The sequence below is a fragment of the Heptranchias perlo genome, chromosome 11 (assembly GCF_035084215.1).
Source record: "Heptranchias perlo isolate sHepPer1 chromosome 11, sHepPer1.hap1, whole genome shotgun sequence".
NCBI lineage: Eukaryota > Metazoa > Chordata > Chondrichthyes > Hexanchiformes > Hexanchidae > Heptranchias > Heptranchias perlo.
Window position 1 is genome coordinate 31,715,515 of NC_090335.1, and position 25,923 is coordinate 31,741,437.

At 46.1% G+C, this 25,923-nt stretch overlaps 1 protein-coding gene and 1 long non-coding RNA gene across 14 annotated transcripts in view; one reads left to right on the forward strand and one right to left on the reverse strand.

Moving 5' to 3' along the window:
• The window catches only part of dmd (dystrophin), a 1,591,310-nt gene that overhangs the window by 1,445,692 nt on the left and 119,695 nt on the right, over positions 1-25,923 (forward strand). For 9 of the 13 annotated variants that reach the window (XM_067992781.1, XM_067992785.1, XM_067992790.1 and 6 more), the window contains 3 exons: positions 14,118-14,196; positions 18,058-18,118; positions 20,717-20,755. In XM_067992781.1, coding sequence (XP_067848882.1) covers positions 14,118-14,196; positions 18,058-18,118; positions 20,717-20,755 — 179 coding nt within the window. The remainder of the gene's footprint in view (positions 1-14,117; positions 14,197-18,057; positions 18,119-20,716; positions 20,756-25,923) is intronic. The other 4 variants (XM_067992782.1, XM_067992793.1, XM_067992784.1 and 1 more) reach the window with 2 other exon arrangements.
• Positions 13,109-25,923, reverse strand: part of LOC137327214 (uncharacterized) — a 33,388-nt gene continuing 20,573 nt past the window's right edge. Inside the window, exon 2 of the long non-coding RNA XR_010964389.1 lies at positions 13,109-14,262. This is a non-coding gene — a long non-coding RNA (uncharacterized lncRNA). The remainder of the gene's footprint in view (positions 14,263-25,923) is intronic.

Sequence of the window (25,923 nt, forward strand, 5' to 3'; positions counted from 1 at the left end):
TCTATGTAGCCTATGCCTTACCTGAGCTGGAAGTGTTTGATTATAAAATTTAGTACAAAAAATGGAAAGTGTCCGATTCTCCAGTAGGGACATTATTCACCTTGATGAGCACAAAAATTCATAAATATTTACATTTTGAAAAGTAAACTAGCACAAATAATGTCTGGCCCCTCTACAGCCTTGTAATGGCATGAATGGGCTAGAGAAATGACAATACACGTGTGCTGAATCCTTAGTAGCTGTAACTATATCCATTTCGCAGTAAAACAAAAAGCAAACACTGCAGATGCTGGAAATCTAAAATAAAAACAGAAAATGCTGGGAACACTCAGCAGCTCAGGCAGCATCTGTGGAGAAAGGAAAAAGGTATGGTTAACATTTCAGGTCTACGACCCTTCATCGGAACCAGAGGATGTTATAGATGAACAGAGCCTGGTTAAAGGGGGCGGGATGAACACATACACGAGAGAAGAAAAAGAATGAGCAGTAAAGTGATCAGGTGGAGAACACAATAACACATATACAGGAGAGGATGTGTGAATAGTTAAAGCAGAATAGGGGGACGGGGGGAAGCATTAAAACAAAATGGCTCCAGTGGCCCGCAGTGTGGTGGAAGATAAAGACAGGTGGATACCAGGAGTGCAGACCATCCCGCCAGCCATGTACATGGTCATTTTATTCCCTCTCCCTTTTCCCTTCCTCTATTCATCCTTTATAAGCTGTTCATCCGTAACATCTTCCAGTTCTGACGAAGTGCCATAGATCTGAAACGTCAGCCTAGCTTTTTTCCTTTCTCCACAGGTGCTGCCTGATCTACTGAGTGTTTCCAGGGAGTTGTTTTGCTGTTTTTCCAGGGAGTAATTCTCTTAGTTAAGGCCAGCTTAACACTAACGTTCAGACTCAGTATCATGGTCAGAATGTTTCTTGGTATTGGCACTGCTTGGAAGGTGCTGTGAATTAGATAAGCTGAACTGTGCTTGCTATCTAATCAGACATTTCTCCCAGACAACAAGGAATTCTGCAGCACATTTTGGCTAGAACTAATGCCGTGACATTGCTCAGATTTTCTGCTAAAAGATGATTACAGAAATAACAAAAACGCTCTGGTACTGATAAGCCAGTTACACTTTTATTAAAGCGTCAGGTTCAATTAATGTGATCAAGTTCCTCTGTGGGTGCAATGGGAAATACATTTTACTTAATATGTGTATAAAAGCCCATCAGACACCTGTAACACTTTTTGCTCAGTGCATTTCTAACTGGATGTGATGGCAACCAGTTTACACTAAATTCAGCATGAAAGGAAGGGAGAGAAAAGTGAAATTAATTTTGATTTGTATTTGTAATACCTGGGACTTTTACTGTTTGAAATTAACCTGGATGGACATGTGGGGGTAATTTTGACTTTGGGTGATAGTGTAAAAGGGGTGATATCAAATCAGCCGCATGTTATACATCTCTCCCGATTCTCATTTCCATTGACTTCATTCGGGAGAGATGTATCATGGGCTGCTAATCCGATATCATCCATTTTACACTATCACCCAAAGTCAAAATTACCCCCATAGTGTGAGAATTATCATGGGAGCTGGTATGGAATTGTAGTTTGTTAAAATAATTTAACAGCTGCTAACACATGTTAAGAACTGGTTGCACTTTGCTGAAAACAAAGTCAAGCTCCTTTGAGATTACCATCTCAGCAAAGATGAAACTGTGAAATAAAAAGATCTGTGTTGAGATGAGAGGACAGGTGCACATTAGGGGAACTTGCCAATATATTGCAAATGCAGTTCAATGAAGATAAATGTGAAGTTGTACATTTTGGGGAAAAAAGAACAGAAAATACTGCATTAGTTCTAGCCAATATGTACCCTTAAAAGTAAAATTCTCAGTGGAGTGGAGGGACAGAGAGATCTAGGAGTGCAGATACACAGAGCTTTAAAAGAAGAATTGCATGTGGATAAAGCCATAAAAACGACAATGGGACGTGATAAGGTGCTATATAAAGTTTTGCATTTATACAGCAACTTAACATATCTCTCCAACATCTCAAAGCACCTCACATACAATAAATTACTTTGCAATGCACTGATTGTAATATGGGCAAATACAGCAGCCATTGTAAGAACAGTAAGATCCACAAACAACATGACATGAATGACCAACTAATCTTTTATTAGTGGTATTGGTTGAGGAAAGAATGTTGGCCAGGATATTGGGAAAATTCCTTGCTCTTGAAATAATGGAATTGTGCTATATAACTGCAAGTCTTTAATTTCTTTTGCTTTTGTATTATATTTAAACTAATTTATAGTTGAGACTGCATCAGGCAATGTGTTTTAAGAAGTTGCGCGCTTTAAAATAAAACACATTTTATTTTTTTAAATGAGAGTGAAAGTGCTTTAAAATGTAATTGTTACTTAGTAGGATGGCCGGCGCGGACACGATGGGCCGAAGGGCCTCTATCCATGCTGTATAACTCTATGACTCTATGATACCTAAACCTACCTGCTCCTGCCTTCCTCCATATCTATCTCACATGCATTTCTTGGGGAATGGGTGGTGCAAGCAAGCAGGAATAAACATCTTGTGGCCGATTTTCGGATGGCGGAGCGGGTGCGTGGGGGGCGAGGGGGGGTCTCCTAAAATCGTAGAAATCCGAAGTGGGTTCGGAGCCTGGCTCCAACCTGCTGACTTCCGGGTTCCCCAGTGATGCGTTCCGGTGCGCGCGCACCTCCCGAATGCGGGACTCCCACCGGCAGTTAAAGCCGGCGGGATGATCATTAACATAGTTTGACAGATAGTTAAAGTAGTTGAAATATTTGATTGAATAGACATTTTGGCAGGGGTGCAATTTTGAAGAATCCTCAGCGTGTTTCCCGTGTTGTGGGAAACACTTCCTGTTGCAACAGACGTGTTTCAGCCAGCATCCAGTGGGAGATGCAAATTATTATTTGACAGGTGGGGAGAAAATGTCATTTATTGCAGCAGAGCACTCTGTCACTTCAGACAAAATTTTGGCTGCAACACCTTTGTGCTTTCACTCAAAATTCTTACTTTCCACCAAAAACTCTGCTGTGCAAAAATATTTACCTACTTTGCGGACCCCCTCAAACTCACACCGTCAGGATGGGGGGGCGCGATGGCTGCATTCACCACATCATCCGAGGACAAGCAACATCACCAGCCTCGCCAGGCATGGTGTCCATCTCCACCACGTGGAGCTCCACAACACAGTGCTGCACCACAGGCACCTGAACAAGAGCACAGAAGGGAACAGCAGAGAGACCAACATCGCAGGAGGCACTAGCCTTGCAACAGGGTCTACTGACCGAGGCTCAGCTTCCTGGACCTCTCTGAGGAGCAGTGCATACGGAGGCTCAGAGTCAGTCGCCAGGTAGTCGCCGACATCTGTAGCCTCCTTCGTGCCGAGCTGCTCCCGGCTGGGCCGAAGAGCATCTCCTTACCTGTCGCTGTCAAAGTCACTACTGCCCTCAACTTCTTCACCTCCGGATCATTCCAGGATGCCACCGGGGACATCGTCAGGGTCTCTCAGCCTTCTGCACCCAAGTGCATAAGGCAGGTCACCTACGGCTTGTTTTGCAGGGCCTCGCACTACGTCAACTTCCCCATGGACGACCTCAGCCAGATGGAGGGGGCAGTGGAATTCCACGCTGTGGCTGGCTTCCCATGGGTGCAGAGTGCAATCGATTGCGCCCATATAGCAATACGAGCACCTCCGCTCGAGCCAGGACTGTTCAACAACAGGAAGGGCTATCACTCCATCAACACTCAGCTCGTTTGTGACCACTGCAAGAGATTCCTTCATGTGTATGCCAGATACCCTGGCAGCTGCCACGATTTCTTCATCCTTAGGGAATCCAACAGCCCGCCCCTCTTCCACGTGTCGCTATAACGACAGCCGCATCGCTACTAGGTCTACAATGGAGCATGCTATAAGGCTGCTCAAGATGCACTTCAGGTGATCGTTCTGGGGGAGCGCTTCAATACACACCAGACAGAGTGGGACACATTATAGTCATGTGTGGTGCCCTGCACAACAAGTCACAACAGAGAGGGGTGCCGCTGGAGGATGCCCCATCCACATCTGCCACCCACGTGGGGAGGAGGAGGAGGAGGAGGAGGAGGGGGCAGAGGAGGAGCAGGAGCAACCCTTGGGCAGAAGAGCGGCTCACCTGGCTGCTCGTGAGGCCAGGGAGTCACTGATATGTGAATGGTTCTCCTAACATCAGACAGTGTGAAGAGTCCAGTCCTCACCACCTAGATAGAGCAGCGGCCACACCAGCAAGCCCCCCCGCACAAAACAGACCTGCAACTACACATACACCCACTGTAGAGTGACCCAATGGGTGGCATCATTACACAAGTCAGTCAAGAATGGCCAAGACGTGGCAGTAGTGGTGGCAATAATAATAATAATATTTAACGTGTTTAACAAAAAGCAAATATAAATAAAAAGCATGACCAACAGTCAAACACCCTTGTGCATCCCCTTTGTGTTTACAAAACCTTCGCCTTTCGCTTCCGACTACTTCTACGTGAATCCATCCCCTGTGGCTGCAGCAGAGGTAGTGGCAGGTTGTTCTTGTTCATGCACTGACCGATTAGATGCTTTGGGCCTATGCCCTCTGGGTTTCGGTGCCCGTGAGGGCCCCTCGAAAGACTGCTGCACCTGCACCTGTGCAGAGGCAGACTCGACCACCTGGAGAGGAGGCAGCATTGCGGGTATTGGTTGAGAGGGGGGCAATGGGTGAGACGTGGGGGCCCTTTGAGTGACGTCCCCACTTCCACGTCCCTTTTTGCCATCATCCCTCCCCTGGGCCAGGCCCACATCACTCCTACCACTCTGCTGGACGACAGTTTGGAGGACATGTGTGATGCCTTGTAAGGCCAGTGCCAGAGTATCTGCCTGCCTGTTTAAAGCGGCAGAATGTTGTTCACCTTGAGTCCGAACGGCCGTTGTCAGGGCCTGAATGGACTCATTTGTGAGCCGTGCTTGAAGCTCCAAGGAGGCTAGCCTTCCCTCCATTGCAGACATTCCCGCACTTACCCGCGACACTATCTCAGAGATGCCTTCACATCCCTGTGACAGTATCTCAGAGATTCCCTCCTGTACCTGTGCCACTATTCCACTCGTGCAGGAGTTGGACTCCTCCATCCTCTGCGTTATTGTGGAGAGTGCGCATGGCACCTGTTCCAGCACCTTGCAAATGTGCTGCTGCCCCTCGATCATTCTCCTTTTCATGGATGGCCCCCAGGGTTTAGCATCTGTGTCCAGCTGAGCAGAGCCTGGAGAGGAGTGCTCCCACCGACGCGGACTCTCCACAGCTGACCCTGCCACCAGTGTCTGCTCGTGCTGACAAGTGTGTTAACTCACCATGTGCGACCCCAACTAACTGCGAACTGGAACCCACTGAGGTGTGTGTATCTGCACTGGTGGATGGCTCACTCAGATGTGATGGTGCCCCCTCAAAGGCTGGCAGGTCCTCTGAGGAATCGCCCTCTACTGTCACAGCAGTCGCTGAAGGCTCTCTAAGGAGCATGATCACAGCATTTGGACAGTTACATGGGTAAGATGGGTATAGAGGGATATGGGCCAAGTGCAGGCAACTGGGACTAGCTTAGTGGTATAAACTGGGCGACATGGACATGTTGGGCCGAAGGGCCTGTTTCCATGTTGTAACTTCTATGTTGAGGTGCTGAAGATGGCAAGGATTGTTAACATCAATTCATATTGTGAGTGCTGAATGTTAAAGTTCTGCCACCAGACGTTTGTCGGGTGCTAGTCTCGACGTCCCCGACGGACAGGCACCCGAGGGTGCGGCTCAGCTGCAGCGCCTCCTGCTCCGCGTCTGTGAGGACGACTATCTGTTGCTGACCCCCTCCGGGCCTCGCCCTCTCCCGTGCTTTCTGGGCTTTCTTCTCCTATAAGGGGAGAAAGTACAGATGCGTGAGTGAGTGATGGTGACGTGGCCAATCGATGAATGCATTGGTTTGGGTACGGCTGACCATGCAAGAGATGCATCAGAGAGTGGGTATGAGACAGAGCCATGACATTGTATGAGGATTGGGTTGAATGGCAGTGGTGGGGTGAGTAATGGGGAGGTGAGGAAATGCAGGTAAGTTGAGGATGAGCTTTGAGTGGGTGTGAGGAGTGATGTGATAGATCAGTGTTGGCAGGGCAGAATGAGTTGGGGGGTGGGGGCGGTGATGTGGAAGACGGAATGTAGGAGAGTGAATAAGTGTACTCACTTTGGCTGACCTAGTTAGGTCATTGAAGTGCTTCCTGCACTCGATCCAGGTGCAGGAGATGTTACTGCTGCTGGTGACCTCCTCTGCCACCTTGAGCCAGGCCTTCTTGGTGGTAGAGGCAGGCCAATTCCTCCCGTCCGCCGGGTAGTACACATCCCTCCTCCTCCTCACCCCATCCTGTAGCACCTGGTGTGAGACATCACTAAATCTAGGAGCAGCCTTTCCCCTGTGCTGCTCCATTGTGCTATTTGGGTTTTTGCTCCAGGAGCAGCCATTGGAGGACTGCCCCTTTAAATTGAGCTTCTCCAGCTGACAGCCTGTGATGCGGGTGCGCAGTCCGCCCGCTGCGCAGCTTTCGGATGGCAAACCCAAAAGCCATGTTAAGTGGCTCCAATTTACCCACGATTGCGTTGGGAACAGATGGATTTTATTGGGCGGGTTACCCACGCGCCCAATCACCACCCCCCCCCCCGCCATCCCGCCTCCACACTGATATCGGGGCCCTTAAGTCTACTCAATTGAGCTGCTCCTAATGGCTCTATAAATTTACCCAATGAGTAGCCGAGCCATAGAGATGAGGAAAGTCCTGGCCTGTACTGAGTTAGCTGATCCCAGCTAGGGTCAGTGTTAGGGTGCTGTAATTGGTCACCGTGCCCTGGGTTAGGAGGGGAAACCATAGCCAGGTACCATAGGGCAACTAGTGGCTGTGAAGCCACATCCTAGCAGTCAGTGCCTTCAAATGAGGAGAGGATAGGAGAATATTAGTGGGAAAAAGGTGCCCCCAATTTGTCCGTATTGAAAATGGTGGTGTTGATGAGGTATTAATAATGCATATAAAAATAAGCAAGCCGCATCCTGTGCTTCAGTGGGTAAATGTACCTCAGGTGTGGTGTTGAGTCGTATAAATCAGGAAGGCCTCAAGTTCGATCTTTTGTCTGTGCTGAGTTAGCTGATGTCAGTGAAGCTGTGATGAATGGCCTAAGTGCCCTGGGCGATGGAGGGGAAAAATCTGCATGGGTCCCTAATTCTGATCTTTATCCAATCCCCTCACTGAAAATACGTGTGTGTGGACATAGGATGTGGGCAAAACCTGGCTCAGCTGTCATGCTGCCATGGTGGAATAGCCTGCTTACATTCATTCTCTAAGTTGACATATCAAGACCAGGCTTGGGTTGAAGTAATGTCAATAAAACCATTTCCCACTCCAGGCCAGCACTCTGAGCAATAAAAATTTGTTGGGGTGGGGGGGGATGAGAGGAGAAGAAAAATAAGTTTTTTTTAAATCCAAGTTTTCATTCAGGATGAGCATAGGTTCCTTTACTTCTAAACAGTTCATCCATTTCCTAGATGATGCTGAGTTACGTGATCTCAATCCAGTACTAAATGTACCCCGATGCCAAGGGTTAAGGAGAGAAAAAAAATCAGCCCGCTCAGTGTGTTGTAACTGACCATGAATCATGCAGCTAGGTTATGTTACAATAGTTTGCTGTGTGAAGCGCCTTTTAATATGTCAATGTGTGCCAAGGGTTTCAGTTGCAACTTGCTGCTTGATGGGCAGGAATGGTAAGCAATGAAAGAGCTGGAAATATGTCTGAGAGTTTTGAATGGACCAACAATAGGTGTGTAGCAGGCTAACAGCATGGATACTTGGGCCCTCTGCCTAGTATCTGGTACTGTTGGGCAGTGCGTGCTATTTTCTTCTGCATTTGTACTCAGGTCCTGCGGATACTGCACACAGCATTTACCTTGGTGGTCAACTCCTGCCGGGTATGCTGTACTGCTGTCTTCTTTGGAATGGTGCCCTTGAGTGCCAAACAGAGCAACCATTCTTGCACCCAGCTCATAGTGCAGTGGCTCTACTTCATCATCCAACCAAACAAGAGGTTCAGGTCCTGTGCCACTCAGTGTCTTACCCATAGGCTCCTTTTCCTGCCTTTATATTTTTGTTGTCATCCAGATTGTTTCATTAAGTACAGTCCCAACCACGCTCATCAAGGTCAGCCGCCTATATCGGGCAAATACCGCTAATTATTTTCCATTACCGTTTGAGCCAATTACAAAGACTCCGCTTTTAACTATCAAACGTGCTGGTTATTTCAGGCAGTTCAATAAGTTCTTCAGTAAATTTGCACCTCGTTAGTCCCCTGTATTTGTGAAGTCGGCCCTTTGTCTTGACAATTGGAGTCATCAAAGGCATCAAATTAGAGCCATGAACAGGGAGAGAGGAAGAAAGAAACACACAATTGAAACTGGCCCTGAATTCAAAAGCTGCTGTTTAATCCTTAGCACCTGAATATTGTTTGATTTCAGCCGGTCGAGAATATGTCCGCTAGCTTCAGTCTGTTAGAGCATCAAAATGAGGAGGCTTAACCTATTATGGTTTAACCAGACACTGCTTATAGTGGGCAAATTGTGTTAACACCAATGTGTCCTTTACGAGTGGTGGGGACTGTACTTCCTTTTCCTATTCAAAGACTTTTGCCAGTCAAAAAACTTTGCCCTTCACATTTGGCTACTTCCCTTTAAATGGCCGCTGCAGCCCTTCATGTAGCACAGGACCCCCCCCCCCCACTCCCAACCAACAAGCTGATTGTGGGAATTCCTAGCAGTAGGCACATTCCATGCTGGGAGCTCACGCTAAATATCAAATTATGCTGACTCCAGACATTTCGATGGGGTCAGACATGCAGAATGTGGTTAAGTTCTGGGAAAGACGCCCCTTTATGTCGGGATCAAAGACGCCAGATGTAACCAGATGCAAAATAATGCTCCCTTTGCTCTGATCCTACAGTGTGTCTTAACCTCAACCTCAGAAAAACATCAATGTGAATTTTCCTATTTTGCACATTGGTCATCGTTCTGTGAATGAGAGTCCTGATTCTGAGGAGTTCCGTGCTGTAGATTGTAAATTCACATTCACTGGAAGCTGGCTTAAGGTTTATTTCACGTGGGACCTTAAACTCAATTTACATAGTGGCTGAGAATCTTACAGCAGTCGGAAAGGAAACTTTCTCCCCAACAGTCCTGTCAAGCACTTTGGGTCATCCTGAGGTCGTGAAAGGCGCTATATAAATGCAAGTTCATTCTTTTCTTTCTCATTCACTGTAGAATTCAGTACACCAATGAGAAATGAGTATTTCTCCAAGGCTGTTCAGCTTCAGCAGTTTCTTGTCGCTGACTCCTTCTGCGACAGATTCTTCATAAAATCTGCTGGGATAAACAGTTTGCATTCTGTCAGGTAGATGGAGGAATCTGTTTAAAGTGAAGAAATTATAAAGCACAGGCATCGATATCAGAGAATTCCTGTCAAGCACCTTTCTGCAAACAGGAGGTAAAGTGGAGAGTGTGAACTTTGCAAGAAACCAGTCACTCAACAAATGTCATGTTCAACTTTTTTCAAGAAAAAAAAAGTAATTTATAAACAATTGGAAGTTTTTTGATACTCAGTTGTGGCAACTTCCAGCATCTTTGTCAAGGATAATTTGTTTAAAATTCAGCCTTGTACCCTATTCAGTACATCAAAGATAACACCGCCAGTCAACTGGATGGTGTTTCAGAGGGAAAAAAAGCACGTGTCTTTCTGCCTTTCATGAACCCCATCAATAGTAATCTATTTGTAATTTAATTCTGTAATTATCTTCTGATAGGAGACTGGAGTCTGTTTGAAGTCGTTTTGCTAAGAAAGAAAGGAAAGAAGATCAAATCACATTCCTTATTGATCTGTATGGAAAAGCTTTGTGCTGCTTAGGCAGCTGCAAGTCAACAGGGGAAAAAAAGTCATTTCAAATGATTGAAGTTGTCGTGTAAGATATCAAAAGAGGTCTTGGTCAGAGCTGATGTTTATGACAAAGATTCACTGTTGGTCATTGCAGTGGTCTGGACATTTCAATCCTTTAACAAAGCGCTATTTTTTTTTGCAACATTAAAATGTGCAGTATAGGAATGGTTAGGAGTAAGTTACTAAGCAATTAAAGTTCTGTAATATTTGGAGAGGTTCCGGTCATGTCATAAATTGCAACAGCAAAATTCGTGTTGTTCAAAAATGTTACCCGACCCACAAGATTGTGTAAATATAATATAACACCCCTTCCTATCTATTCTTAAAATTGCAATCAGATTGCTTACCTGATTCCCTCGGGTCTAAATTCCACATCGTTACGCCCGTTTTTATGGCGTGAAACAGGTGCAACAATGACGAATTTAGCAGTGCGACAGCCCAGTTTGCATGTGCGCCGGGGGCCTTTGCTAAATTGGTCATGAAATCTTTTTGTCTGGCCCTGGCAGACACCCACCATGTGTACAGTTAAATATTAATATGAGCATCCTGCACCTGAATAAGGACCCGTTTGCTAAATTTGTGCATGGAAGCACCTGATTCCCTGGGTCTTAACCTCAACCAGGAAATCATTGCCTTAACAGTCGGAAAGCATGCTTCAAAAGCGCTATTTAAAGAAACACTCACCTCCATTGAGATAAGTCTCTGTTTGGACTTGATAGGCTCCTGGAGAGTGTTTTGCTGATTTTTGACGATATTTTTGGCTACTCTTTCACTGAACTGAACTTGGAGAGTGATTTTTGGGAGGTCCTGCACTCCATCAAAGGATTGCCTTCCCAACATTGTTGGAACATGGGTATTCTGTTTGTTCTGCCTTTGGGGCTGTCACATGAGGGGCAGGGGCAGCAGCAGCAAGGATGGCAGCAGGGGGCTGCTAAAAGAGGGCAAAGGACGTAAGGGAGGAAGAGACTTTACACCATGATGGGTGTACAGGAACTAGATTTCATTTAGCGGCTCCGGTTCTCCAGGGAGGCTGCGACTGACCTCTGCGACCTGTTCAACGAAGAATTGCAGCCCCACACCAACAACAACAACTTGCATTTATATAGCACCTTTAACGTAGTAAAACATCCCAAGGCACTTCACAGGAGCGATTATCAAACAAAATTTGACGCGGAGCCACATAAGGAAATATTAGGACAGATAGGTTTAAGGAGTGTCTTAAAGGAGGAGATCGGGGTAGAGAGGTTTAAGGAGGGAATTCCAGAGCATAGGGCCTAGTCAGCAGAAAGCACGGCTGCCAATGGTGGAGCGATTCAAATCGGGGATGCGCAAGAAACAAGAATTGGAGGACCGCAGAGATCTCGGAGGGTTGTAGGGCTAAAGGAGGTTACAGTGATAGGGAGGGGCGAGGCCATGGAGGGATTTGAAAACAAGGATGAGAATTTTATAAATCGAGGCGTTCCTGGAGTGGGAGCTAATGCAGGTCAGCTAATGCAGGTCAGCGAGCACAAGGGATGTGCAAGAGGCAAGAATTGGAGGAGTGCAGAGATCTCGGAGGCATCCATAGCACTGCGTGAGGCTGTGAAGGTCACTGTGGTCCTGGACTTTTATGCATCGGGCTCCTCCCAACATCCAGCAGGTGACATCAGTAACATCTCTCGGTTTTCTGCGCACACTGCAATCAAGGAGGTCACAGATGCACTGTTTGCTAGGCATCAGGAATTCATCACCTTCCCAGTGGAGGCTGCCAAGCAGGAATGAGTGCACGGTGGACTTTGCAAGAATTGCTAGATTTCCTCAGGTGCAGGGCGTGATCCACTGCACCCATGTTGACCCTGCGTGCTCCCATACAAGACCAAGGCCTCCATTACAACAGGAAGGGATTCCATTCCTTAGATGTGCAACTCATCTGCGACCATAGGCAATGAATTATGAACGTCTGTGCCCGGTATCCTGGTAGTAGTCATGATGCCTTCATCCTGTGCCAGTCCTCAATAACCCTTCTCTTCCACCCAGATTGTCGGGTGTCAGGCTTGCTGCTTGGGGACACGATCTATCCGCTGAACACCTGGCTCATGACTCCTATCAGGAACCTGGGCACAGATGCACAGCGTACATACAATGAGAGTCACTCAGAACCAGGGCTGTCATAGATCAGATCATCAGGCTCCTCATGCAAATGTTCCACAAGGACTGTGCAGTGGTCACGCCTACCAATACCGCCATAGACACATTTGCGACAGGTAGATTGGCGAGGTCAAGTAGGTTATTCCCTTGTGTTGTTTCTTTCATCACCTACCGCAAGCCCAGTATGTTTTTTTTTATTCGTTCATGGGATGTGGGCGTCGCTGGCAAGGCCAGCATTTATTGCCCATCCCTAATTGCCCTTTAGAAGGTGGTGGTGAGCCACCTTTTTGACAACTGAGTGGCTTGCTAGGCCATTTCAGAGGGCGATTAAGAATCAACCACATTGCTGTGGGTCTGAAGTCACATATAGGCCAGATCGGGTAGAGATGGCAGGGCATTAATGAACCAGATGGGTTTTTATGACAATCCTGTAGTTTCATGGCCACTATTACTGATACTAGTTTTTTTTTATTCCAGATTTTATTTAATTAATTGAATTTAAATTCCCCAGCTGCCGTGGTGGGATTTGAACTTATGACTCTGGATTATTAGTCCAGGCCTCTGGATTACTAGTCCAGTAATATAACCACTATGCTACCGTACTCACGTCAGCTACGTCCTTCAGGTCTCGGCCAGTTAATTCAGTAGTGGTACTACCGAGCCACTCTTGATGATGGACTTACTACCAACAACAAGCTGGTGATTTCAATGAAGTCAATGCTGCTATACTTCACATACCACATGCAAAATATTGCTTACTTAAAATAGCAGAAAAAGGAACAGGTGTTAACATTTGTTACAAATATTGCACAGCATGTTTTCTGCCACTTTTTTCCCTCTCTATCCCTCTCTGTTGTTCTAACTATGTAATACCAACACGACTTGTGAAGTTGCAGGCAACTGATTACATTTAATTCACTCACCAGTCTCTTAATTTGATCATTTATTCAGATGTGTCAGGTGGGATGACTTTCCATTCTACTCAGTCTCCAAAACTATCTTAGTTGATCGAAAACCAGAATAATTTAATCATTTGTTACAGTGCCGGCTCAAACTCCGGGCTTCATTGCTCATTGACACTGTAAGTATCAATATAGTTTACAAAAAGAAAATAGCAATTCAACTAGTTGCAGTACACTCGTCTTTCATTCTGGAACTGGATTTGAAGGCAGCCCGGACTGATGGAGTGCAAGTTTATCTGAGCTGGCATAAAATTCAATGCAGTTCAGAGCTTTCCCTAATTTGGCATTAACTTGGCAACCTCGCTCATAGAAGCTAAAAGGCAGCCTGGTTGTAGGAAATGGAGAAATTCACACAAGTGCTTTGGTTGGAGGTCAGAGAGGGAGAGGGAGCAGTACTCTTTTGAGGCTGTGGTTAAGGCACATTACTGAGTTAGTGTAGAGAATGCTGTACTCCCCATGTGGTTGTGCTATACCTGACTGGGTAACGAAAAAGTGGAAAAATGTCCCATTTCCCGGCAGTGACATCTCCATCCTTGAAGAGCAGAATTTACCATAAATATAAATTTAAATTGTCATTTAGGCAGGGGGTGTGTCCCTGTGACCGGAAGCGGGCAGTAAGTCCCCTTGTTGGTGCTGCTAAAAATGTATTTATATTTTTGTCATATTACAATATAAGAAGATTGGAAGAGGAAGGGAAGAAAAATCCCATTAGCATTAAAGTAGAAATTAGTTAGAGTCCAAACAATCATATTTTTAATTACTTGTCATGGAGTTAGTCTAGATTTATAGTCTAAAATTAAGAAAATTAGATGAAAAATTATAGTTCATAGGAAATGAAGATTGATGTACCAGGATATGCACATTTTAACTCCTTCAAAAGATGGTTAATGCAGAAATGTTGTTTTACAATTGATAAGACAATGGTTAACTACATCCTTTCAGCCATGCTAATAATTCCTTCTCTTCCTTCTCTTCAGGTGTCCATAGATGAGCGTCTGAAGCAGCTGCATGAGGCCCATAGGGACTTTGGCCCCACATCTCAGCACTTCCTGTCCAGTAAGTACTGATGCGCATCATCCTAGCGTCATCCTCCAGTCACATTCTGAAAGTTCTTTCTGCTTTCTATGTATAAAACAAATTATTGATTTTTAAAAAATTTATCTATCTAGAAGTGCATTCAAAGTGTGCTCTGGGACAATTCCAAGTTATCACTGGGGACATCAGAAAGAAAGAAAAAATTTGCATTTATATAGTCCTCATGATATCCCAGAGCACTTCACAGCCAATGAAGTACTTTTGAAGTGTAGTCATTGTTGCTATGTAGGCAAATACAGCAATCACACATGTGCACAGCAAGATCCCACAAACATCAATGAACTGAATGACTAGATAATTTGGTTTTTTTTGGTGATGTTGGTTGAGAGATAAATTTTGACCAGGTCTCTGGGAGAATTCCCTGGCTCTGCTTTGCATGGTGCTATGGGATCTTTTACATCCACCTGAGCAGGTAGACAGCGCCTCAGTTTAACATCTCATCTGAAAGCTAGCACCTCTGACAATGCAGCACTTCCTCAGTGCTGCACATAGGTGTCAGCCTAGATTATGTGCTCAAGGCCTGGAGTGGGACTTGAACCCATGAGCTCCCGAGTCAGAGGGGAGAATGCCATCACTAAGCCAAGCCAAGTAGCACCACATCCATTAAAGTAAATACTCAATTCCCTGACAGCTGCCAAGATTCATTCATTTTAAGGAATCCTGCATGCCATCACTCGAGGACGCTAAAAAGGAAGTCTGTGTGTGGCTTCTGAGAGATCAGGACTATACTCTGCAGCCATGGATGATGACAGCTGTGTGCCATGCAAGTATATGAACTGAATGTTGATATAGTGAAGTCTATGCAGCTAACAGAGTCATAATAGAACACACCATTAGCATGTTGATGGCACACTTCAGGTGCCTGGATCAGCATGGATGCCCTGCAATTTAAGGGTCACCTATCTTCAACTGCTTCATTAATGATCTTCCCTCCATCATAAAGTCAGGAGTGGGGTTATTCACTGACAATTTTACAGTGTTCAGCTCCATTCACTACTCCTCCGATAATGAAGCAGCCCATGCTAGAAGGCACCTCTGACAACACAGCACTCCCTCAGTACTGCACTCAAACATCAGTCTAGATCATGTGCTCAAGTCTCAATGACATAATCAGACCCCAACTTTTGAATTTCAATGAAGCCCTCGCCTGCCTGGTGCTTGGGACTCGCTGGCTGGCCAGAACACGCCTGTTAAAATGGCGCTTGGCCCGAGGCCAGCTAGGAGCAGGTGAGTAGGTCGCTACAAGCATTTTAACCCCTCACAGGCCCAGTTATCAGCAGGCATGGGGGATTAAAATCGGGGCGTTACATTTTATTCTTCAAATAAAAGGTTTGTTCCTCACATTGTTCCCGTTGTAGTTACTCTTCCTGTAAGGTTTGAGTAAAGTAAAAGAGCCATTGGATGGATGTCCTCCTGTTTCCATGCCAGTCAGCGTCACCTGTCAGTCCAGAGTGCTTTCTGGTTAGAGCTCTAAAGGCGACCTATAGTACTTTTATCAAGCTGCCGGAGATGGTGCTGCTGGTAGTAGGGACAATGCATTAATGTAGATGAAGCAGAGCTTGTACCAGTGGAGGTTTTGAACCGCCCATGACATCAGCATAAATGATAACCGTATCACCATCATTGTACTTCACTGGCTGTAAAGCGTTTTGGGATGTCCCGAGGTCGTGAAAGGTGCTATATAAATGCAAGCCTTTTTTTTCTTTTCATCACAGGTAGCCACGTTTCCTGGCAGTCAGTAGGCTAAATGTCTCCTGTCTGTACAGACCAGCAGAGAGGTTTTGTGCTTGCCAGGCTGCATGTACCTTTCCTAACGATTTGGGAATTGTGACTTAAAAAAACTGCACATGCTCTTCTAACAGTTGTGGCATCTGCCCTGCTACAAAAAGGAGAGTTTCCACATCAGGGCTGTAAGACACTACAAAGCAGTCTGGCCCTTGTGCTGAAAGGTACATTTTCTGCTTGGGTTTGTAATAATGTTTACAAATGCGCTTATAGACTGGTCATACTGTTTTCCGTTAAAAATTGAAATCTTGTACCTACTGGGACTTCAGTAACTCTGCATTATTTATCATCAGTTGATGCATCAAAGTAAACAAGACAGGAAGCAAGTTTGTGAATATTCATGGTTTAATATAATGATGCCAATAGATCATCCTGTGGAACCCTTGGCACTCTTCATGAACTTACTTCTTGTAAAGGTTGCTCTAGCAACCTCATGCACATTGCCACAGGTCTTAGCAGACCTGCTGATGCCATTATACAATTTACTGATATTCATGAGGCCGCCTTTCTTAGTGGAGAAATACAACCTTATTCAAAGTTACTTCTCCATTCGTCTACGATAGAAATATTGAGGTCCATAGTATGGAAAACACTTTTACCAACTTTGTTGGGCACTTGTTACTTCAGTACCAATTTTGGGAGAGTGGCTCGAAACCTGTCTCCCAGCACCACTCTGCCCTATTTAAACTTCCACCTGGCACTCTCCCTGTCAGGCTCCAGGTAGAAGTGGAGCAAGCAGATCTGGTGGAAGAAAAACAGGTTTTCCTTGCGACAAACAAATCTTGCTAATTTATTTTGGCCAATGTTAAAACTCCACAAAATCCAAACAAACCCATGAATGCTATGGCTGCTACCCTGGATGAGATTAGGTCTCAAACCTGGAACCTTACTGGCATGTATACTGCACCGAATGATGCATTTACCCAGTGAACCATTGGGTTCACATTTAATGAAAGAACTTGCATTGATATAGCACTTTTCACAACCTCAGGATGTTCCAAAGTGCTTTACAGACAATGATGTAATTTTGAAGCGTAGTCGCTGTTGTAATGTAGGAAATGCTGTAGCCAATTTGCGCATAGCAAGCACCTACAAACAACAATGAGATAACAACCAGATCATCTGCTTTAGGTCTTGTTTAATAACCAGAAAATCTGTTGTAGTGATGTTAGTTGAAGGATAAGTATTGGCCAGAACTCCCCTTTTCTTCTTTGAAATAGTGCTGTGGGAACTTTTACATCCACCTGAGAGGGTAGATGGGGCCTCGGTTGAACATCTCATCCGAAAGACGGCACCTCCAACAGTGCTGCACTGGACTGTCAACCTGGATTGTGTACTCAAGGCTCTGGAGTGGGACTTGAACCCATAACCTTCTGATTCATAGGCGAGATTGCTACCACTAAGCTACGGCTGACAATAATTAAGTCCAGAGCAGAGGTGTTCAAATGCCGACCTCCAAAGATTTCACTGTAACCCCTGAATTCCGAACTATTTTCTGTTTATTCACTTACAACTCATCCCACTTTCTGCCAGAATAGAGAGAGCCCAGTTAACAAGAGTAATGCACTGTATTTTGCTTTTCAGAATGGTTTAATTCACAATATTTGTTATTGTTATTTGTTATACAAATTTATTTCTACACCTTTTGCATCATACTAATGTTATACTCCCAGCAGTATGTAATAGATCATTCCTAGATAATCTCACTGGTGATTTATTAAACATGTTTTTACTGTTTGTTTTTCGGTGTGAAATGTGATGGTGATTTTCAAAGCAATACACACTGTAATTATCGACTCTGCAGGTTCGTAACCCACGTGCTTCACCATTATTTTTGTGGTTGATAGAGTTCAATTTTAAACAGATTATAGAAAAATTTCTCAGACCACTAGGTTAATCCTTCCCTTCTTCACGGGCAGCTGAGCAAACAGATGGAGATCTGCTGAGCTGAGTGTAAAAATAGTCATTTTAATGATTAATGTTTTCTTCTTATTTGCTCTGGACTTGACCTTTTTTTCTTTGGCTTCTTGTTTCCAGCTTCTGTCCAAGGTCCTTGGGAGCGGGCAATATCGCCCAACAAAGTGCCCTACTACATCAAGTAAGTATTACTTACAAAACTGTACATGCTCATCAAAAAGATATAAAGTGTCCTCGTTTAGCATATAAACTAAAAGCTCTTAAAAATAGGGATAGCATTACAGATGGGCTCAAAAGATGCTTTTATCTTGCATCGAGACCTGTGCCAGTGATGCAGGCTCCCAACTTGCAGGTGTTGTGCAGCTGGTTGCAACCTGAAAGACTGATTTGCATCAGATCTTCTCAACCACTGGCTGTATTGAATCCTGACCAGCACAGGCCTTGGTATAACATAAAGGCACCTATAAGGGGCAATGAAAATGCCAATTTCATACACTTATGCTTTACGAATGAACAAAGAAATTCAATCTGCTTTTTGCACTTGCGCTGTTTTAGTTCTGATTCTGGGAGACCTACTGTATCCATTAGCTGGCTTCCAACCTTTATGAGGCTAAATCAGCCTCCCTCATCCCAGGGGCATACTCGTGGGCAGAAATTTTAATCCCCTCACGACAGGCGGGAGACGGTTGGGGGTTAAGAATAAAAAATTGTGTAATGCGATCCCAACCTGCCACGTTTGCGATTTTTACAGCGGCAGGTTGCATAGCCTGTCCATGTCCCGCTCTCGAGAGGTGGGACACCTCATTATAATATTTAAATCAAGCTCCCACAGTGCAGTTGGGAGCCTGATTTAAATTTAACGCTGGCCGGCTCGGGAAACCAGTAAGTGCTTTTTATAGCTCTGCTTGTGAGCCAGGAGGAGCAGGAGTGCTCCCTCGGCCCCTCAAGCAAATCTGCAGCGGTCGCCCGCTCCCCCTCCAAACCCGCGATCCCAAGCCTTATACCCCGCAATCTTTGCTGATCCCCCTTTTTGCCCCGCAACCTTCACTGACCCCTCCCCACTTTATGCCCTGCGATCTTTTCTGATTGCTGGGGAACGCCCCCAAGGATCCCTGGCTGCGGCCTTCTACCGCAGGCTTTCCCACCTGGCAGCCGGCCAACCTGTCAATCTGGCCAGCTGCCAGGTGGGAAATGATAATGAGGTTCTGACATTAAATTCGGCAGGACCTCCGTGTTCTCAGGATTTCCGGGTTCCCTCCCCCCCCCCCCCCAGGCAAACATGCTTCCCCACTCCCTCCCCATCTCCCCATAAATATCGGGGCCATAGACTCAATTTTCAATGAGTACAGATTTGCTGCTGGGACAAGGGAGCCAAGTTATGGACATTGATCTTCCTGAATCTGAACTAAAACAGCTGCAAGATAAAAGCAACTTAAACTGCTAGTGACTCACTGCATCTAAACTACCAGAGACCCAGGTACCCATTGCAATTAGACTGCAAGGGACTCAGACACACACTGCTACCACACTACCAGTGGCCCAGACACACACTGCTACCACACTACCAGTGGCCCAGACACACACTGCTACCACACTACCAGTGGCCCAGACACACACTGCTACCACACTACCAGTGGCCCAGACACACACTGCTACCACACTACCAGTGGCCCAGACACACACTGCTACCACACTACCAGTGGCCCAGACACACACTGCTACCACACTACCAGTGGCCCAGACACACACTGCTACCACACTACCAGTGGCCCAGACACACACTGCTATTACACTACCAGTGGCCCAGACACACACTGCTATTACACTACCAGTGGCCCAGACACACACTGCTATTACACTACCAGTGGCCCAGACACACACTGCTATTACACTACCAGTGGCCCAGACACACACTGCAAGTAAACCGACAGGGATCCAGGCACACGTTGCAACTAGACTGCTGGGGATCCAGACACACTTCTCCTGGACTGGCAGGGACCCAAACAAACATTTAGTACAGCTATCAACACTGGACCATTCCTAAGTCACGAGCCATATTCCTGAAGTGCCATTTCATGCCAAAACACTACTGGTATTAAGGTGTACTTTTCTTTTTTTTTACTCCTCTTTTCCTTTTTTTAAAAAAAAAATTCTCTAGCTACTTTTATACTGGGTTAAGTCTCACCAGCTCCCAAAGCGAGGCTTTAACCCAATATAGAAACAGCTTTTAAGACTGAAAACCCAAAACACTGTCATAGACTGAAGCTGCTTTCCTCTTGGCTCAGCGGTGTGCTAGTGTTCACTGGAGCCCAATGCTTGAGTATCGTGCAGCCATGACAGCCCCAAAATAAACTTACCAGATTCACTCAGGCCAGCAGCCAGGAAGCCCAATTTTATCAGGTCTGCATGCAAAGGTGAAAGATTCACAAAACACGTTCATTTTAAATATATAAAGCTTGCACCTATTATACTGAATTTTTTTGGTGGGACATATTTTATTTATATGGTATTTTATTCAACCAAACACAACAAATAAATGAGATACATTTATCCAGGGTAAGTGTGCAGAAATAGGAAAAATCCATGCAAAATGTAATAATAAATTACAAAAGCATACATGTATAAGGGATAAACAGCAAAGACGCCCTATAAATTCAGGCTGCTCACCTTAAGAGCTAGCTAGACACTTACAGATTTTTCTTTATCCATTTCAATGGGACTTATTTCCTAATAACAGCATACCATTCTTCTTCTAAGCAAGTGTTTTTTTTTATTACAGTGCAAAGACTGTGATCGGAAGTAAACTAAGGTCATCTGAGTGAGATATCTAACTGCTTATTGTCTAATAGATTTTGCTTGTAGTTTTTAGAAAGTTACCCTGCCGTGCTTTATAGCTTTTTCCACTTAAAAGCATGTGGTTTAGAAGCAATTTGTCCCTGTGTGTTGGCTCTGGGATCAATTAGTAATTGTGGAAAGGTGACTTTCTGATAAGAATTCCTGATATAAGCATGCTTTTTTTGACAAATTGAACCTTCTTTGACTTGTGATTGACTGTACATGCGTACTTGAGTGCAAAATGACTTTATCTTATAAATGGAGGCTGATATGGTTCAGGGAGTGGTGGAGATGGTGATTTAATTGGACATCAATGCACAGAAACACAGTTCTGCCTCGTTCCTTCTCATAAGTACTTTCTGGGCTCTCTACTCTGTTGTAACTTTAATGGACATTGTACAGTATATAACAGCAAAATTCCAGTTTAAGGGTGTACCATCTTCATGAAAATGTCTTCAGCAACTTTTTTTAATGCTTTTCCAAACAACAACAACATGCATTTATATAAGAGCCTTTAATGTAGTGAAACGTAATCACAGGAGTGTAATCAGACAAAAATTGACACCTAGCCAAAGAAGGAGACATTAGGACAGGTGACCGAAAGCTTGGTCAAAGAGGTAGGTTTTAAGGAGCATTTCAAAGGAGGAGAGAGAGAGGTGTCGAGGCGGAGAGGTTTAGGAAGGGAATTCCAGAGCTTACGGCCTAGACCGCTGAAGGCACGGCCGCCAATGGTGAGGCAAAGGAAGGAGGGGATGCGCAAGAGGCCAGAGTTGGTGGAACGCAGAGTTCTTGGAGGGTTGTAGGGCTGGAGGAAGTTACAGAGATAGGAAGGGGCAAGGTCATAGAGGGATTTGGATCCAAAGATAAGAAATTTAAAATCGAAGTGTTGCCAAACCAAGAACCAATGTAGGTCACCGAGCACAGGGATGATGGGTGAACAGGACTTGGTGCGAGTCAGAATACAGGCAGCAGAGTTTTAGATGAGCTCAAGTTTATGGAGGCTGGAAGATCAGAGGCTGGCCAGGAGAGTATTAGAACAGTCAAGTCTGGAGGTAACAAAAGCATGGATGATTCAGCAACAGATAGGGTGAGGCAGGGGCGGAGATGGGCGACATTACGGAGGTGAAAGTAGGCGGTCTTTGTGATGGAGTTCTTGAACGTGTTGTTGCCTCCCAAATCCATGCCCATCTTTCCCACAACTCCATGTTTGAATCCCTCCACTCAGGTTTCCGCCCCTGCCACAGTACTGAAATGCCCTTATCAAAGTCACAAATGACATCCTATGTGACTGTGACCATGGTAAACTATCCCTCCTCATTCTTCTCGACCTGTTTGCAGCCTTTGACATGATTGACCACACCATCCTCCTCAAACGCCTCTCCTCTGTCGTCCAGCTGGGTGGGACTGCGCTAGCCTGCTTCCATTCTTATCTACCCTGTCGGAGCCCGAGAATCAACTGCAATGGCTTCACTTCCCACTCCCACACCGTTACCTCTGGAATCCCCCAAGGATCTATCCTGGCCCCCTCCTATTTCTCTTCTACATGCTGCCCCTCAGCGACAGCATCCAAAAACACATCAGATTCCTCACGTATGCTGACGACACCGACCTCTACCTCACCACCTGATCTCTCGACCACTCTGCTGTCTCTCATTTGTCATGCTGCTTGTCTGACATCCAGTAATGGATGAGCAAAAATTTCTTCCAACTAAATATTGGGAAGACCGAAGCCATTGTCTTTGTTTTTTTTAAATTCGTTCATGGGATGCGGCATCACTGGCAAGGTCAGCATTTATTGCCCATCCCTAATTGCCCTTGAGAAGGTGGTGGTGAGCTGCCTTCTTGATCCGCAGCACTCTCTGTGGTGAAGGTTCTCCCACAGTGCTGTAAGGAAGGGAGTTACAGGATTTTGATCCAGCGATGATGAAGAAACGGCGATATATTTCCAAGTCAGGATGGTGTGTGACTTGGAGGGGAACGTGCAGGTGGTGTACCCATGTGCCTGCTGCCCTTGTCCTTCCAGATGGTAGAGGTCACGGGTTTGGGAGGTGCTGTCGAAGAAGCCTTGGCGAATTGCTGCAGCGCATCGTGTAGATGGTACATACTGCAGCCACGGTGCGCCGGTGGTGAAGGGAGTGAATGTTTAGGGTGGTGGTTGGGGTGCCGATCAAGCGGGCTGCTTTGTCCTGGATTGTGTCGAGCTTCTTGAGTGTTGTTGGAGCTGCACTCATCCAGGCAAGTGGAGAGTATTCCACCACACTCCTGACTTGTGCCTTGTAGATGGTGGAAAGGCTTTGGGGAGTCAAGAGATAAGTCACTCGCCACAGAATACCCAGCTTCTGACCTGCTCTTGTAGCCACATATTTATGTGGCTGGCCCAGTTAAGTTTCTGGTCAATGGTGACCCCCAGGATGTTGATGGTGGGGGATTCGGCGATGGTAATGCCGTTGAATGTCAAGGGGAGGTGGTTAGACTCTCTCTTGTTGGAGATAGTCATTGCCTGGCACTTGTCTGGCGCGAATGTTACTTCCCACTTATCAGCCCAAGCCTGGATGTTGTCGACGTTTTGCTGCATGCGGGCACGAACTGCTTCATTACCTGAGGAGTTGCGAATGGAACTGAACACTGTGCAATCATCAGCGAACATCCCCATTTCTGACCTTATGATGGAGGGAAGGTCATTGATGAAGCAGCTGAAAATGGTTGGGCCTAGGACGCTGCCCTGGGGAACTCCTGCAGCAATGTCCTGGGGCTGAGATGATTGGCCTCCAACAACCACTGCCATCTTCGTTTGTGCTAGGTGTGACTCCAGCCACTGGAGAGTTTTCCCCCTGATTCCCATTGACTTCAATTTTACTAGGGCTCCTTGGTGCCACATTCGGTCAAATGCTGCCTTGATGCCGAGGGCAGTCACTCTCACCGTACCTCTGTAATTCAGCACTTCTGTTCGTGTTTGGACCAAGGCTGTAATGAGGTCTGGAGCCGAGTGGTCCTGGCAGAGCCCAAATTGAGCATCGGTGAGCAGATTATAGGTGAGTAAGTGCCGCTTGATAAGATAGCACTGACGATGGCACCTTCCATCACTGTGCTGATGATTGAGAGTAGACTGAAGGGGCGGTAATTGACCGGATTGGATTTCTCCTGCTTTTTGTGGACAGGACCTGGGCAATTTTCCACATTGTCGGGTAGATGCCAGTGTTGTAGCTGTGCTGGAACAACTTGGCTAGAGGCGCAGCTAGTTCTGGAGGACAAGTCTTCAGCACTACAGCCGGGATGTTGTCGAGGCCCATAGCCTTTGCTGTATCCAGCGCAGTCAACCGTTTCTTGATATCACGTGGAGTGAATAGCATTGGCTGAAGACTGGCTTCTGTGATTTTGGGGATATCGGGAGGAGGCCGAGATGGATCATCCACTCTACACTTCTGGCTGAAGATAGTTGCAAATGCTTCAGCCTTGTCTTTTGCACTCACGTGCTGGACTCTGCTATCATTGAGGATGGGGATGTTCATGGAGCCTCCTCCTCCCGTTAGTTGTTTAATTGTACACCCACCATTCACAACTGGATGTGGCAGGACTGCAGAGCTTTGATCTGATCCGTTGATTGTGGAATCGCTTAGCTCTGTCTATAGCATGTTACTTCCACTGTTTAGCATGCATGTAGTCCTGTGTTGTAGCTTCACCAGGTTGGCATCTCATTTTTAGTTACACCTGGTGCTGCTCCTGGCATGCTCTTCTACACTCTTCATTGAACCAGGGTTGATCCCCTGGCTTGTTGGTAATGGTAGAGTGAGGAATATGCCGGACTATGAGGTTACAGAATGTGCTGGAATACAATTCTGCTGCTGCTGATGGCCCACAGCACCTCATGGATTCCCAGCTTTGAGCTGCTAGATCTGTTCTGAATCTATCCCATTTAGCACGGTGGTAGTGCCACACAACACGTTGGATGGTGTCCTCAGTGTGAAGACGGGACTTCGTCTCCATAAGGACGGTGAGGTGGTCACTCTTACCAATGCTTTTTTTTATTCGTTCATGGGATGTGGGCGTCGATAGCAAGGCCAGCATTTATTGCCCATCCCTAATTGCCCTTGAGAAGGTGGTGGCGAGATCTGCAGTCACTGTGCGCAGGTGGTGGAGTGAGTGCCAATCAAGCGGGCTACTTTGTCCTGGATGGTGTCGAGCTTCTTGAGTGTTGTTGGAGCTGCAGTCATCCAGGCAAGTGGAGAGTATTCCATCACACTCCTGACTTGTGCCTATTAGATGGTGGAAAGACTTTGGGGAGTCAGGAGGTGAGTCACTCGCCACAGAATACCCAGCCTCTGACCTGCTCTTGTAGCCATAGTATTTATGTGGCTGGTCTAGTTCAGTTTCTGGTCAATGGTGACCCCCAGGATGTTGGTGGTGGGGGATTCAGTGATGGTAATGCCATTGACGGATGCATCTGCGACAGGCAGATTGGTGAGGACGAGGTCAAGTAGGTTTTTCCCTCGTGTTGGTTCTCTCACCACCTGCCGCAGGCCCAGTCTGGCAGCTATGTCCTTCAGGACTCGGCCAGCTCGGTCAGTAGTGGTGCTACTGAGCCACTCTTGGTGATGGACATTGAAGTCTCCCACCCAGAGTACATTCTGTGCCTTTGCTACCCTCAGTGCTTCCTCCAAGTGGTGCTCAACATGGAGAAGGACTGATTCATCAGCTGAGGGAGGGCGGTAGGTGGTAATCAGCAGGAGGTTTCCTTGCCCGTGTTTGACCTGATGCCATGAGATTTCATTGGGTCCAGAGTCAATGTTGAGGGCTCCAAGGGCCGCTCCCTCCTGTCTGTGTATCACTGTACCGCCACCTCTGGTTGGTCTGTCCTGCGACTGGGACAGGACATACCCAGGGGTGGTGATGGAAGAGTCTGGGATGTTGGCTCAAAGGTATGATTCTGTGAGTATGGCTATGTCAGGGCTTGACTAGTCTGTGGAACAGCTCTCCCAATTTTGCACAAGTCCCCAGATGTTAGTAAGGAGGACTTTGCAGGGTGGACTGGGCTTGGTTTGCCTTTGTCGTGTCCGGTGCCTAGTGGTCTGATGCCGGGTCGTCCATCCGCTTTTATTCTTATTGTGACTTTCTGTCTGAGGCTGAACCAGACCATTCGCAACCTTGGCGTCC